Source organism: Aulonocara stuartgranti (assembly GCF_965226115.1).
Source record: "Aulonocara stuartgranti genome assembly, chromosome: 2".
Lineage (NCBI taxonomy): Eukaryota > Metazoa > Chordata > Actinopteri > Cichliformes > Cichlidae > Aulonocara > Aulonocara stuartgranti.
Window position 1 is genome coordinate 24,757,925 of NC_138940.1, and position 15,224 is coordinate 24,773,148.

General features: G+C 38.8%; 2 protein-coding genes across 2 annotated transcripts; one reads left to right on the forward strand and one right to left on the reverse strand.

Moving 5' to 3' along the window:
- Nucleotides 1-2,229: 2,229 nt before the first annotated feature.
- itk (IL2 inducible T cell kinase) lies at nucleotides 2,230-10,302 on the reverse strand. The gene is made up of 17 exons (XM_082504612.1): nucleotides 9,220-10,302; nucleotides 9,025-9,129; nucleotides 8,789-8,870; nucleotides 8,523-8,648; nucleotides 8,262-8,299; nucleotides 7,435-7,586; nucleotides 7,256-7,321; nucleotides 7,072-7,126; nucleotides 6,610-6,689; nucleotides 6,177-6,319; nucleotides 5,967-6,041; nucleotides 5,474-5,642; nucleotides 5,179-5,395; nucleotides 5,028-5,092; nucleotides 4,814-4,932; nucleotides 2,692-2,849; nucleotides 2,230-2,599 (listed from the first exon to the last, which is right to left on the reverse strand). The coding sequence occupies exons 1-17, from the start codon at nucleotides 9,355-9,357 to the stop codon at nucleotides 2,534-2,536; spliced, it is 1,854 nt and encodes a 617-aa protein (XP_082360738.1). The 5' UTR covers nucleotides 9,358-10,302; the 3' UTR covers nucleotides 2,230-2,533.
- Nucleotides 10,303-11,820: 1,518 nt separating this feature from the next.
- med7 (mediator complex subunit 7) lies at nucleotides 11,821-15,130 on the forward strand. Its single transcript, XM_082504635.1, has 2 exons — nucleotides 11,821-12,126; nucleotides 12,775-15,130. The coding sequence occupies exon 2, from the start codon at nucleotides 12,784-12,786 to the stop codon at nucleotides 13,543-13,545; it is 762 nt and encodes a 253-aa protein (XP_082360761.1). The 5' UTR covers nucleotides 11,821-12,126; nucleotides 12,775-12,783; the 3' UTR covers nucleotides 13,546-15,130.
- The last annotated feature ends 94 nt before the right edge of the window (nucleotides 15,131-15,224 follow it).

Below are 15,224 nucleotides of genomic sequence, written 5' to 3' on the forward strand. Positions count from 1 at the left end.
TGTGTTGTGTTCAGTATTGGCTTGATGAAATATGCGAGGCCTTCTTTGAAAAAAAATGCTGTGCAGAGTCTTTAGTCATTCTTGATTTCTTGACTTTCTTGTAACCTCTTAATGTGGTCTTGAGTGATAGTTCTTCAGGCTTTCTGAAGGTCTTTCAAAGTTTTTCTTTATACATTGGCTGCTTTAACACTTCAAGCATTTAAAAGCCACCAAGGCACTCAAACAATGAACCAACATTCATTCTATCTGCAAATAACACACAATTTAGCAACAAATCAGTTTTAAATTGTATCTTTAGAACCTGAGAGATGTGCCTGACCCTTCAGCTGATCCATCTACTTTGGTGTCAAGAAGACATCCTTAGGGAAGGGAAATGGAAAGAAAAGGCTGAGGTATGCCAAATTACACTGGATTTCCATTCTCTGCACCTTTTTTCCATTTTCCTATAATGGATATTAAAAAATGAGCGGTGGCGCAAGACTTTTGCACATTGCTCTATGTCCCAGCAGGAAACTGCAATTCCACGTCTTGCCACTATCGTCAGAAGAGAATGCGTTGGCTGACATGGCACCAAGAGAAGATCGCATATCACTCCAGTCTTGGCCTCCCTTCACTGGTTGCCTGTAAATTTTAGGTTTCATTTTAAAATTTTAGTTCTAACCTTTAGGGCCCTACATGGTCAGGCTCCTCAATATTTATCTGACCTGCTGAAACCACATACATCTTCTCGGGCTTTAAGGTCATTAGATCAGAGACTGCTGGTGGCACCGCGCACTCGTTTTAAAACTCGTGGTGATCGGGCCTTTCAGACTGTGGCACCACGGTTGTGGAATTCTCTCCCACTGTCTCTTCGCTGCACGGACTCCATTGATTCTTTTAAGAAACAGCTGAAGACATTTTTATTTAGAAAAGCATTTGATTAATTTCTTCTTATGCTGTTTTTATAGTTTTATTGTTTTACATTGTTTTATTTACTGTTATATTGTTTTTATATTCCCATTTTCTGTGTTGTAAAGCACTTTGTGATTTTTATCTGTGAAAAGCACTATATAAATAAATTTTACTTACTTACTTACTTACATGATACAAGAGAATTATTGATCATTTGATATGGGAAAAAAGTTACTGTGCCTGTACCAGAAACTGCAGTTCTTTGACTGGCCACTGGAGTCTGGCTCCAAAAGTGAGTCATTCCAATAACGTATGGCTTATTTGACTGAAAAATTGATGTGGGTATAGACCAGCGGTCCTCAACCTTTTTTACGCCACAACCCGGTTTAATGTCAGACAATATTTTAACTGACCAGCCTTTAAGGTGTTGCGGATAAATACAACAACAACAACAACAAAAAAAGATACGACCAAGACAAAAACTGTGGTATTTTGTAAATATAATAATAAACGTGAATTCACTGTGTAATTGTGTAAGTTAATTAGCAGCGTCCTCCTGAAATGCACCAACAACATTGAGAGTAACATCCTCCTCTCTGCCTCTTAATGCTCTCTGGTCGCTATGGTAATGTGTAAATATTTCTTTCAAAAAAAGACACGCAACTACAACACGGGAAAAGACCCAGGGAAACCGAGTTAACGATACAAACCCTGAAAACCATAAATTTCACACCCGAGGCTCAACTCTCGTGGCCCGGTACCAAATGACCGGTCCGTGGCCCGGGGGTGGGGGGCTGCTGGTATAGACAGCTGTAGAAGTTAGAGTCACACAGTTGAAATCGACCAACCTTGTTCATGGTGTGGGTGCGATATGGAGCATTTTTTTGTTAAATATAATTTCACAAAAACATGACTTCATCTCTGGATAATTGTAGTAATAGTCTAATCAAGAAGACTGTGCTCCACCTTTAGCACAGTTTCAATGACTCATATTACTTACCACATATTACGATGTATCCGAGCAATGAGTAATAAATCTATCTTGACCAAATGTGGTCACCTGTGACTCCAAAATTAATTCATAAAAAAAAAACCAAAACATGACTCATGACTTTGTTGTAGCTATGTCCATCTTTTATATACAGTATATGGATGATCATCAAAAATATGACTGTTGTGGCTAATGTCAGTGAGCTCCATAAAACAGGAAAGCCTTTCTAATTTCTAAATATATATAACATCTGGCAACTTCAATAATTTCTTCATATAGAAACAAAAATATTTCTTATGCCAAGATTTCATTATTGTAGTGGAGGAAACTAAGACAGTGAGAAGTGACAAGATGTAAAACATTCAGTTTAATGACAGTCAGCTGACTGAAAAGCAAACATCTCACTTTTATATGGCTTATAGAATTACTCAGACCTTTACATGATTCTGCAGGAAGCACCAGTAGCTGTGTGAATGGACTGTGTGAGCCCTCTCAGGGGATACTTACAAAGCTACGAAAGAGATAAAGTGCAAAATCCAGGATATAAAATTGCTTTGGAATAATCTAACTTTACAAATGACAAGCAACTGGTTACAGTAAATAAATAAAATAAATATTATATATAAAAAAAATCACAAATCACATGTTGGTTCAGGCGTCTGAAAGGGAGGCCAGCTCGTGAAAGAGGAGCCCAAATGTTGGGCGATCGTCTGGTTTCTGGGAACAGAACAGAAAACAAACGACAGTTAATCGTTTGCTCATTTTATGATCAGCAGAAGTTCTGCTTGAAAAAAGGGTAATGTCCTCACCTCCTTCCAACACCACTCCATGAGTAGGTGGACAGAGTCCGGGGCCAAGCGTGGCTTCAGGAGCCTCAGGCCTGCGTTCAGGGAGTCCACCACTTCTGCATTAGTGCGGTTCTCATAGGGGAGTCGGCCTTCGTTGTACACCTCCCACATGAGCACACCTGAAGAGGGACACGGAGACAGCACTTGTTAAACAATATGGAAGCATTTTAGTCCATATTGTATCGTTCGTTTAACAGTGAGCTACTCTAGTCCAGTGCAGTGTGTTTTTATTTATTTATTTATTTTATATAACTGAAACATATTTATTTTTAGCCTCATTTGAGAGTAATTTACTACAGATCAGAATTGGCCAAAATTGTTGCTACCCAATAAAAAAAATACACACACCTACACATGAGACACACACACACCTAAAATTTGCTCTGCTGTAAGTTCTTACTTTAAAAGTAATTCATCTCGCTTTCATTCAATACAACAAATATAGTCGTCTGCCTAAAGTATTTGATCCTTAATTGTAATATTGTGCAGCTGAGCAGTTTTTGTGATTCTTCACAAGAGGACGCCCACCTCCCTTTCACCCACTTACCTACCCCCACACACACCTACACACACACTCACACATCTCTGTAGGTTGTTTGACTCTTCATGTTCAAACCGCTGCGGTTCATTCAGGTTTGATGAACACGTTTTCCCCCCACTGTGAGTTTCAGCTTTTTCCACACTCGGCTCAAATGATTTTGTTTCAGTCCATCTTGTTGGAAGTATGTTTCAGATCTTTATACTGTTGGAAGAAGCAGCGTTGGCCTGTGACTGGCACAGAGCTCTGGCACAGGTACATAAATGTATTTCACTCCAGATTATCTTGATGAAATCCGTCATCCCCAGCGTTCTTTTCTTCAAAAGCTTCTTTTTTTCGGCAAACTTGGAAACTAGTTTTAAATCCCAAACTTCATCCAACAAGAACCACTTTGACTTGTCTATTTGTATTTTATCAAACACAAGTTTAAGGGTTTTTTTTTATAATCCTCTTTCAAAAGCGGGGTCTCTTTTTTCAACCTTCATTCAGAAACCAACGTATGGTGTCGACAGACGCTTTTGCACTTTGATCCTTTAAATCAGCTCTGTTTAGTCTGGAGTTAATGTTCCTCTGGTAGCCTCATCCACTGAAGCCGGCATGAAAGAATCCAATGAAAGAGTTTCCTAATATTCTTAGCAGCTGCAGTCTCAAGAACTTCACACAGCCTGTAGATGGTCCGACTGTCTCTTTTAGTTTTAAACCGTTATTTAACCAGGAAGTAAAAATCTTGACATAAAGAATCTTTTGAAAGACGCCTCAGACAAACTTTTCCCCTCTTTCTCCTGCCCATCATCAGTGTAACAATGATACTATACAGCTGAATTATTACTCTTTTACCATTTCAATGCATAGAATCATGATTGAAAACACTTGTGTTACCAATGAAAAGCAATAGCCTGCTTAAACTGTCACTGCAGTTCATTTGTTTTTCACGATTTCTAAGGGACGTCAGTAATTGGATCCAGACCTTTTTAGAATAGGTCATAATTCAAATCTGTTTAGAAATAGAAATAATAACCCCTATTGTAGAAGTTATAATATGTTTTATTTTTACTTAGTTTTAGCACATCCGTTTTACACAAGAAAATCATAGATTCATAATACAGAATCTTTTTTTTCCCCCAAAGATGACGTCAAGCTAAAAGCTTTCTGTCTGTTTAATCTCCTTTCAAACCTCGGCAATTGTCTGAGCTTATTGTGCATCCACTAATTGTCACTGAATCATGAAAATGGCTAGCTTTTAGACTATTTTATATAAAAATGTACCAAAAAAAATGGCTTTGTCACGGATAACTGCAGTAATAGTCTGCCCAAGAAAACTGTGCTCCAGTTTGAGCACAGTTTTTTTTTTCACAGGATAAAAAGAATTGTTTAATATATAACGTCTAAACCACTGCAGTGTTATTTAACTACAGTTGAGCACATGTGCCATCAGGAAAACAAATATGATTTAATCTGCTCTCACCCAACCTGCAAAACTTGCCAGACGAGTGAATCAGAAATGCAAACCAAACAGCTGAATGGCAGACAAGCGCCCAAACTCACCGAATGACCAGACGTCAGACTTGGTGCTGAATTTGCAGTATCTGATGACCTCTGGGGCTGACCACTTGACAGGGAACTTGGAGCACTGTGAGCTCGTGTACTGATCATCAAGAACAAATCTAGGGTATGGAGAGTGGACACAGACCATAAGCTGTGACTCACTGTGACATTAATGTTATGTAATAATTTAAAAAACTGATCTTCACGAACATACCTGGTCATTCCAAAGTCCGATACCTTCACCTCGTTGTTCTTTGAGACGAGACAGTTCCTGGCAGCCTTTGGAAGGAAGAAAGGAAGGATAAAGTCCTCTAACAAAGCAGGGATATGAAAGTGTATTGTGAAAGAGCACTTTATTTATTTACCAGATCTCTGTGGATGAAGTTGGACATCTCTAGATAAGCCATCCCTTCGCTGACATCCAGACACATCCCCAACAATATATCCTGAGACAACGAGCCTTTCCTTTCTCGCAGGTAGTCCGTCAGGCAGCCGTTTTCCATGTACTCAAACACGAGGCAGATAGGAGAATGTTGTGTGCACACGCCATACAGCTGTACCAGCTTAGAGTGAGAGAGTCTCCTGTTAAAACACACATGCACAGATAAACTGAGTGGTTTCAAACTCGTTTTACAGATCTCCACCGTGAACTGTACTTACATCATAATCCGTGCCTCTTCTTTAAATTCGTCGTCTGACATGCACTCTTCTCTTACCATCTTCACCGCTACCTTGAGATCCCTCCAGCTGCCTTCCAGCACCAGTCCAAACTGGCCGCTGCCTATCTCCTGACCCAGTATCAGCTCCTCAGGGTCCACTTCCCACTGATCTGTTAACCAGCAAACCAGCAGTGAACCAAAGCATCCACACTATAGCTCAGTTATATAACCATAGAGTTAAACTTCTTCATGCAAGTTTCACAAATAAAAAAGGACTTTTTTTTTCTCATTTTCACTTGCTTTTTTTCAGCAAAGATTAATTTGTATTACATTGGTTTATATTAAAAGACAAAAGGGTGGAGTTACTTAACAGCCCTGAAGTGTAATTCTGTGCAACCCACCAGAGGTCAGCAAAAACAAGATTCACAGCAATAAATTAGGACTGCTTGGAGCTTTAGTTCAACAAACTTCGGGCATCACAAAAAGACTTAAACCTTTTGTGATATCAGTAGAATCCTGGGAACAGCATTGACCTTGAGAGACGGGGTGTCTCAGCCGTGTTATTAGCCCTGCACAAAGAGAAAGAGACAACGGGAAATTTAAAAAGCAGGACCAAGAATTTAGCCGTTTCATAAGATGAACTTCATTTATCCTTTGAACTTTTTGAAATAATGCTGTTGCATGAGAAAAGCTGGCACACTTACCTGCAGCATTGTGCTGGTGGTAATATATGAGCTCAGGAATGGTGCTAAACAGGTACTTCTCTGCCAGGTAAAAAGAAGCTGGGCTCGTTTCGGTTTGTCTGATTTGGTAATGCTTCACTCTCGGATTCTTCTCCCCATTAGACCTGATGAGAATATATGCTTAACTTAACAAACATTTTTAAAGCAAATGTTTGCCTGAGCAGATGGTTACACATAAACATTGGAAGATCAGAAAAATATCACAAGATTACACTAATCTTATACTTAATTCTCATTGGTTACATCTTTAACGGTCACTTAAAATGATTGAAATCCTATGAGCCATCAATTTTTTTTCATGATATAAGTAACCATATATGACTGTTTTAATTATAGAGTTGTTTGATAGATATTTTTTAAGTAAATTCATAAGAACACTATAAATAACATTTACCCTGGTGCTTTGGTGAAAACAGACACTGTGTACACTCCCGCCTGTCTTGAGTCCCGCACAATGAATGCACCTTCCTTACCCTAAAGACAGAATAACGAGATCACATAAGATTTCCCACGTTCGGCGGTGCATTCTGTAACACGTCTGGCGGCCGTTTTAATTCAAAGACGACGATGGATAACCATTTTCCCTTCCTGCTTGCAAAACTTAGCAAAGCAGGAAATTCAACATTGGAGGAAACTTTGTGGTTGTGAGAAATTTTTTTTTCATGTTCTATGTCAAGTCGAATTGTCGTTGTGCAGGTGCATATGCAGCGATTTTGCAAATGCAACATTGCTGTTGGCGGCACAGTCGCATCAAAATGCACTGTGTCATACAGGGGCTAAATCTTGCCTGTCATCATCATATCAAAATCATTATTTGAAATTTTATTGCCAAACAGAACTGAGTTTTTGTTTTTACCTCTTTCATTAGCAATTCTTCTGCTTGCGCTCTGCTAATGTTTTTGTTGTACCATCTGTTGAGAACACATTAAACATTTAACACAACAATTAAATCAGTTTTGGAGGGAAAACATGGTAATTCATTAGCAGCAATAAACACTGCAAATTAAAAGCTCGAGTAAAAGAAATGAATTCAAACTCACTCAAATCTTTCAAAGTTGTTGATGGATTTTTCAGCTACGTATGTACTGGGCACAAAACCCGAGTTCCTAATGGGTGACAGGAAAAGGGATTTAGCTAATGGTTCTTCTTTTGAAATGTACTGCTATTTTTCAATGTAAACAGTTCAAATGAATTTGGCATTGGCTGTAATGCGCTTTACCCTCTCTCATCCTGTACAAGCCACCAGGTGGAATGGGAATTCTTAACCAGGAGATACTCCTGATCTTTCTGAAGAGGTAAGTCATTGTCTCCCTGTGGCGTGTAGTTTTGCAAAGCGATGACCTTCTGTTGCCCCGAATCTTCCAGCTCCATCTGGAAAGGGAGGAAAAAATCTGATTTAAAAACCATTTGTACAGGTATGTACAAAATTTTGGGTTATTACCTCTAAATTTCGACATACTATCATAAACTTCCGAGATGAGATGAGAAAATAACTCGAGATTTAGAATCATGAAGCTGAAGTTTTGCAATAAGAACCCCAAATTTTGAATTTAGCTCTGCCAATCAGGAAAATGTTTTTTAAGTGGTGGAAATAACCTGGTACAAATTATTGAGAGGTCTGAGTGAACTCTTCCCAAAAAGTTCATACACAAATACGAAATCCAGAGGTTTCAAATAAAATTACATTTTCATAGTGCCAAAGGAAAAAGTATCAACAAGGATTTTCATTTGACAAACTTTAATGTACTTCTATTTCTTCTACTATCTATCTATTTAAGTAAACACTCAAACACATGTGCGCTGAAACAACTACAGAGCTGCTGCCTGAACACACAAAATCAAACCACAGAAACAGTGGTTAAAAACCAATGCATGACCTAATTATTAAATATGTAGAGAGAAACTGTGTTTAAAAGTATTGCAGACAAACATGACAGGCATTAAAACTGAAAAAGTGATTTGGTCTCCCTCGCTTCATTGGAATATCAGTAATAACCACAATAACATTTCAAAAGCTTGTGTCGTTTGTGTTTTAGATGGTGGTACCTCTGGCTCCGGGAGGCTGGGAAGCGGCTTTTTAGAGGCTGTAGGGGAAACAGAAATGTTAAATTGGAGAGCTATTTGGCCCATCTAAACTCACAAAGCAACAACGGTATGAACTGGATTAGGCAAAACGAAAGCATTTAGTTCAAGTTTACTCTAACCATATGTGCGAAAGCCATACAAATATCTTAATTCAAATGGAATCGCTACCACAAATCATTGGATTCACGAAGCAGAAGAGAAGGAAAAAGAAATGCTACAAACCATAGCCCACTGGGTCGTACACGTTGCACCCAGTCGCCAGTTTCTCTGTTTGCTGGCAGCATCTCCATTTTCCATCCATCCAGAAATTTGGGTGGTATTTTGGAACTAAGTTGTTATTCTTTGTCTCTACATCAGACAGAACAAGGGAAATATTGTTTGAAATATCCATCCGTATGTGTTTGCAGTTCATACAATCAGCGGTTTATCATCGACTTGTCATAGTACTATTATTATTATTTGACTGGTGATATATGGTAATGGCTTACCCTCTTTAAGAGCTCTGACCCATTTCTGACGGCAGTCATTGTCTGGTGCAAATATGTAGAGGTAATAACTTTCATGAAAAACCTGCAGAAGAATTGAGATTTTAAAGAAAGGTTATATGCGTTGTCATTTTCAGTCATACTTCACCATACACTGTATATAGGGTGTATGTCGCAGTGTTTAGTAGATTTTAATGCGGTGACAATTGAGTTGGTCTCTAGGAAATGATGAATCTTACCTGAAAAGGGTACTTAAAGCTGCATGGTATGGGCACATCAGTACACACAATCTCCACGCACTTAATTCTGGACAGCTCGATGCAACCTTTCAGCAAAGGCTTTTTCTGCAACAAAACAGCTTAGATTACAGCAAACAGCCAAGAGTCTGCATTCCTGAAACAGCTCTACAGATTAACCGCACATACTGTACTTACCCCGGGACGACGTTCAGAATACTTCAGGTCTTGGGTATCCAACACAAAAAATCGCTCTTTATAGTTACAGGGTGACACTCGCTTCTTCTGTTGAGATTTTTTGATCAGAGTTCCCTTCAAAATCACCCTGGGGAACATTTTACCAGCTATGAGAAGCGCAATGAGAAATACTGCCTTGTTTTGTCATACCAAGAGAGGCGGCATTGCCTACAGCATGCAGAGACAGAGTAGCAGTGAGTGTACAAGAAAAAAAAATTGAGGATGATAAGTTGATAGATGTCGTAGAGTTTCCGGCATAGGGTTGTTGCACAGTAAACCACATCCTACGGCAACAAATGCGTTGTGCAAGCGAAATACACGCGTGCGCGCACATACACACCGTTCAGGGTGCTCGCAGGCACTTTCACTCACTTAGTGCACGTTGCAGTCAGCCACTATGAGTAGTGCGATCCCCAGAAAAAGGATGACTCGTTAACCTTTACATTTTTCAACGCTTTCCATCAACATTCACTTCAAAGGTCACGGATGTGTCCCACTACTACAGTGAGGTTGGGTTATAATGTCAGCATTGGGCAAAGGGGGGTTCAATCTAAGAGGGCAAAAAATGGCATAAATGATTTTAACTTGAAACAAGAAAGTAATAGGGGAAAAAACAAAAGTTTTTACTGAGATTGTGAGATTGCAAGAAACACACACACAAAAGAATCTGTTTTTTTCCCCTGCCATAATTAATACATTTAGAGTTTGGTGTTACATGTTCATGATGTCTTTTAGGATTTGCCCTGTTTTTTCTCCATCACTGCTTTTTTCTCCCTTATATTTTACTTGGTTTTGGGGGGGGGGTTTGTGCAGGAAAAGAAGGTTAATAATAATAATACAGGTTATAATATAGTAACAATAATATTGTAACAGTAATGATATGGTAATAAGAATATGGTTGGGCTCCATTAATGATTTTAAAGTGACCGAAAAATTTCAAACTGCTGAGGTAGTGCTGTCAACTTACAATGGAAGAAAATGTAGTTAAAGTTAAAATCTGAAAATATTTTTACAGTCACACCGAATGAAAGATTTAAAGGATACTACAGCACCACCACCAGGAAAGAGTTCCAACAGATTGGTGTGGATTGAATGAGTTGGGATTGCCATTTAATTTAATTTAATTTAATTTAATTTAATTTAATTTAATTTAATTTAATTTAATTTAATTTAATTTAATTATTGTCAAAAAACAACAACAACAAAACAGATCCAAAAAGCCAAAATTACAAAATCGGCTTTGACTGTATATTTTTATACAGTTTGAACTGTGTAAATGTCAAAATTCAAGGCTCTTTCTTCTTTTGTCAATTAAAAACATTTCCAGAAAATACCTGAATTTAACATTTTTAGGAGTTAACGTGCTGTTGAATGGGAAATGTTCAGCAATTTTGTTCCATATGAGTATTTAATAAAAGAGAACATTTGTCATGCTGTATGTAAATAAGTGCAAATAAGTATAAAATAAGTGTAAAAGTAGATGTGAAGGACCGTGTGACACTAAATAATTTATTTTCTAAATCTAAAGCTCCAAACTAAAAATGTGGAAAGTTTTCATTTGTTTTAAAGATGTGACAGAATCAGAAGGGTGAACTTAAGATGCTCAATACACTATAGTGTTTAAAAGCATTCAACTGTATTTTATTCTTCTTGTTGTTTTAAGCCATATATAAGTGATAAATTGGGGGAAAAGAAAAAAAACAAAGGAAAGTTTAGAAAATTGTCTTATACTGACACAACGTTAAGGATAGATCCTTGAATTTTTAAGCTTTTGTCTCTTGTATTTGTAATAGTTTATATCTATTGTAATTTTCTTCCACATTTTATTTACCTCTTACCTGCTGCTGACCTTCTACCGCTCGTCCATTGAGAGCCTGCTAACCTACTGCATCACGGTATGGTATGGCAGCTGCACCAAGGTGGATAGAGTGAGGCTCCAGAGTGTGGTCAAGACAGCACAAAAGATCATTGGCTGCCCTCTCCCCTCCCTGATGGACATTTATTCCTCCCGCTGCCTCAGCAGAGCAGCAAACATTATCAAGGACAGCTCCCATCCTGGTTTCAACATGTTCAGCCTGCTTCCCTCAGGGAAGCGCTACAGGTGCATCAGCACAAAAACCCACAGACTCAAATACAGTTTCTTCCCCAAAGCCATAACCACCCTGAACTCACACATGCACCGATAACACAGCCCCCCCCCTCCCCCCAATTTTTTACATATTACTTTTTTTTAAAAAAACGTACATGTTTGTACAAAATGTATATATATATATATATATATATATATATATATATATATATATATATATATATATATATATATATCTTTTCCCCTATGTTAATACTGTCTATATGTATATAGCGCTGCAGAACTGTACCCCCCCGAGCATGTTTACACTGAGTACGAGGTGCTCTGTATCTCATTGTACAACTGTATAGTGACAATAAAGGCATTCTATTCTATTCTTTTCTATTCTATTCTAAAAGTATTGGTGGCGTTGTAAACTGCTGGTTTGCTTTGACTAGAAAAATATTTGACATTACCAAATCATAACAGGTGCTGGAGATGGTCACTATTGTAAAAAGACATCAGTCCTGTACAAAATAAGCTTCAAATTAAGCACTTTCGTATCAAAAACTACAAGATCAAGCGTGGTATCCTCACACCCAATCGGTGTTTAGTTTGTTCCATTGCTATCGTCCAATCCGCGGGACAAAAACCAATGACGTCGAGCCTTAGGGACTGAAACGAAAATCTTGTTAGTGTGGAATGGAAGGAGCTAAACTAGCTACAAGCTAATGGTCGGAACTAACGGACGTCTATATCTAGCGTCTTATATCTTCAGCGACTAAAGAGTTATTTGAAAGGTGTGTATAAATATCATAAGTCTTCTCCCTTTTAACGGTATTGTGGGTTAGCATTATATTTGGTGTAGCGATTTAACTCGTTAGCGGAGGTTAGCAGTTAGTCAGTCAGCAGGTAAGCTAACGACTGCAGTTAGTTGGAGAGTAAAGGGCTAACATGTTGATAAAACAAACAAAGGTTTGCGACAGTAAATGGTAGTCTTCACTCAACTCTATTCCCATGCAGACAGCGTTTAACATAAGTTATATGCAGATATTTACCGTACAGACAACTGGCTGGGCAGTTTGTGTTAGCATAGGCCTCTTAGCACATCTTTCGAAGCGATGGTCTCAAACAAACACTGAATTTGTTTGGAGTTAGTGCAAGCAAACTATTTAGACACGGCTAACGTCTCTGCAATTAAAAAGCTATGCCGTCTTTTTGCGGCAAACATCCTGCTTCTTGTCTACCTGTGCCCCCAATAGTGAAGTGAGAGAGACACCTTTTCACTTCTGTTATATTTAGGCACATAGCCTAAATTAATGTGTTTATGTTCAACTACTGTGAACTGTAAACACTTTTTTTTTTTTTAATTAAGATACTAAATTGCAAAACCTAATGTATGTTGCTTTCCTTTTTATATATATTGACACGGATTCTTGTGCTTTCAGGTCGGTATCATGGGTGAACCACAGCAGGTCAGCGCCCTGCCTCCTCCACCGATGCAGTACATCAAAGAGTACACAGATGAAAACATCCGCAAGGGTCTGGCCCCTAAGCCACCTCCACCCATCAGAGATAATTACATGATGTTTGGCAACCATTTCCAGTGTGATGACCTCATCATCCGGCCTCTCGAAAGCCAAGGCATTGAGAGGCTTCACCCTATGCAGTTTGACCACAAACGGGAGCTCAAGAAACTGAACATGTCCATTCTTGTGAACTTTTTGGACCTTCTGGACATCCTTATCAAGAGCCCTGGTAGTATAAAGCGTGAAGAAAAGCTGGAAGACATAAAGCTTCTGTTTGTCCATATGCACCATCTGATAAATGAGTACAGACCGCATCAAGCCAGGGAGACGCTAAGGGTGATGATGGAGGTCCAGAAAAGACAGAGGCTAGAGACAGCAGAGAGGTTCCAGAAACATCTGGAGAGGGTGGTGGAGATGATCCAGGGGTGCCTTGCCTCCCTGCCTGATGACTTGCCTCAAGTGGAAGGTCAGGATGGTGCTTGTGATGGGACAAAGAGTGCGCCTCCTGCAGCTAGTGTTGGCTGTTCATCTGGGCAGGCCACCAGGCTGAAAACAGAACCTATGGATATAGAGGAAGCAGCTGCCAGCTGCATGGCAACGAGTCAGCAGGAGAAGAGCATCCCTACTTCAAGAAGTGACAAATGGGACAAGGATGCTGCCATGTGCAGCATTATTGATGAACTAGCATAGTTTAATATTATGTTCTTTCTTTTTTGTCGTTTCTTTGCTGAACTCTGTGTAAATATGGCACTTTCGTACATGGTATACACAGAATATTTTTGTTCTTTTTATTTTATAACTGGTTATGTCACTGGTCTTTGCTCCACAAGTCTTTAACATGACTGCATTCTGCTATTGAGTTATACGTATATGGTTGTAATACATCTCTGTTCTCATGGTTTCATGCACGAGAGTGATTTAGAGAGTGAACATGTTATACCTGTGGTTTTTGCCATACACATAAAAAATGTGTGCCTGGGGCCTCAAGAATTATCAGCATTAAATCAAGTGTAACCACACTGTACAACAGTGATGCTCGGTAACCTCTCTTCTGACTTGGGAACTTTCAAAACACATCATCGACGAATGTTTCTTACTGCTAGCTTGAAACAGCTGGTGAGATAAAATGTTGGGCGCAACATTTTATCTCATTTCATCTTTGCTGTTTATGGCTTTCTCAACTGCATCGGTTCTCAAAGTTTTTCTAGTACGTTTAATTTAAATCCCCAAACTCCACAGTTTTTATCCAACCACTAAGAAAAAAAGTTTTACTTAAAGGTCACATTAAGAAAAAATCCACTCAAGTTTCACTTCACCTTGTTGATTATACTGCACCAGTGTTTCCCGCCATGCAGGTAGTGTGAGAACTGCTGCTCTAATAAGATGAGCACTCCAGCAAGAGAAATGCACAGTCATGCTTTTGTCCATGTGTGTCAGTTAATGTGACTTTATCATTCACGTTTGTGTTGTTTTACTAGGTACCACACAGTAAGGCTGATGCCTAAACCTTTATTTAGAAGTGACCAGTGTACTCGTTCACCCACGAAACTTGAAACTATGACAATAAATGCTGTCACATTAACGGGAAGCTGTGAATGTCAGAAATGGACATTTGAGGGTGCTAGCTGTGTTTTCAAGGGCCCCATTGAATGTTGTTTTTATTTAAAATGTAGAAATTCTGACTAATTCCGGAAAACATATTCCCAGAATAGAAATTTTTAACATAGATCAGGTGGGGGTGCTAAGTTTGCATAATTGTAATAAACCCAATAAACAAATTTGCAGTCAGAGTGCAGTCATCTCACAGAAACATAGAGGGCTTTATTAGACCCGTCAGAGCAGAGTCGCATGAAAACTCATGTAAATGCTGGACTGCCTTTATGTTTGCAATGCATGATTCTTGTCACTGATTTGCAGATTGTGTAATCCATGGAGAGTCGTCACAAAAAAGTCGTCATGTATATTATGTAAAATGTCAAATAATTCTGACCCCCTTCCCTCTTTTATAGGTTTTCATAAGCATACCTAACAGTATAACCAATTTTGTGTTGCCTTGCAGCAGATTGCTCTTACACAACTGTTCAGGGAAAGAAATGTGAGCCTTTCAACTGGTTGCTTGTAAAGCAATTCAAGTGCACATGTTTGGTTGTTGAAACTGAAAATACACCTCAGGCTGGTGATTGCAGCGCAGATTTCACTACTTGCGTTTCTGTGATGTTAGCTGAGGTGTCTATGTAACTTGCATAAGTTCAATAAATCAGTGCGTGATACACAAGATGTGTTTTGGCCCAATTTTTCTTTTATTTGAAAAGACAACCCAAGGTTGTTTCTCTGAGAATTCCTCAAGGATTTCTGTTCTAATGTCTGTG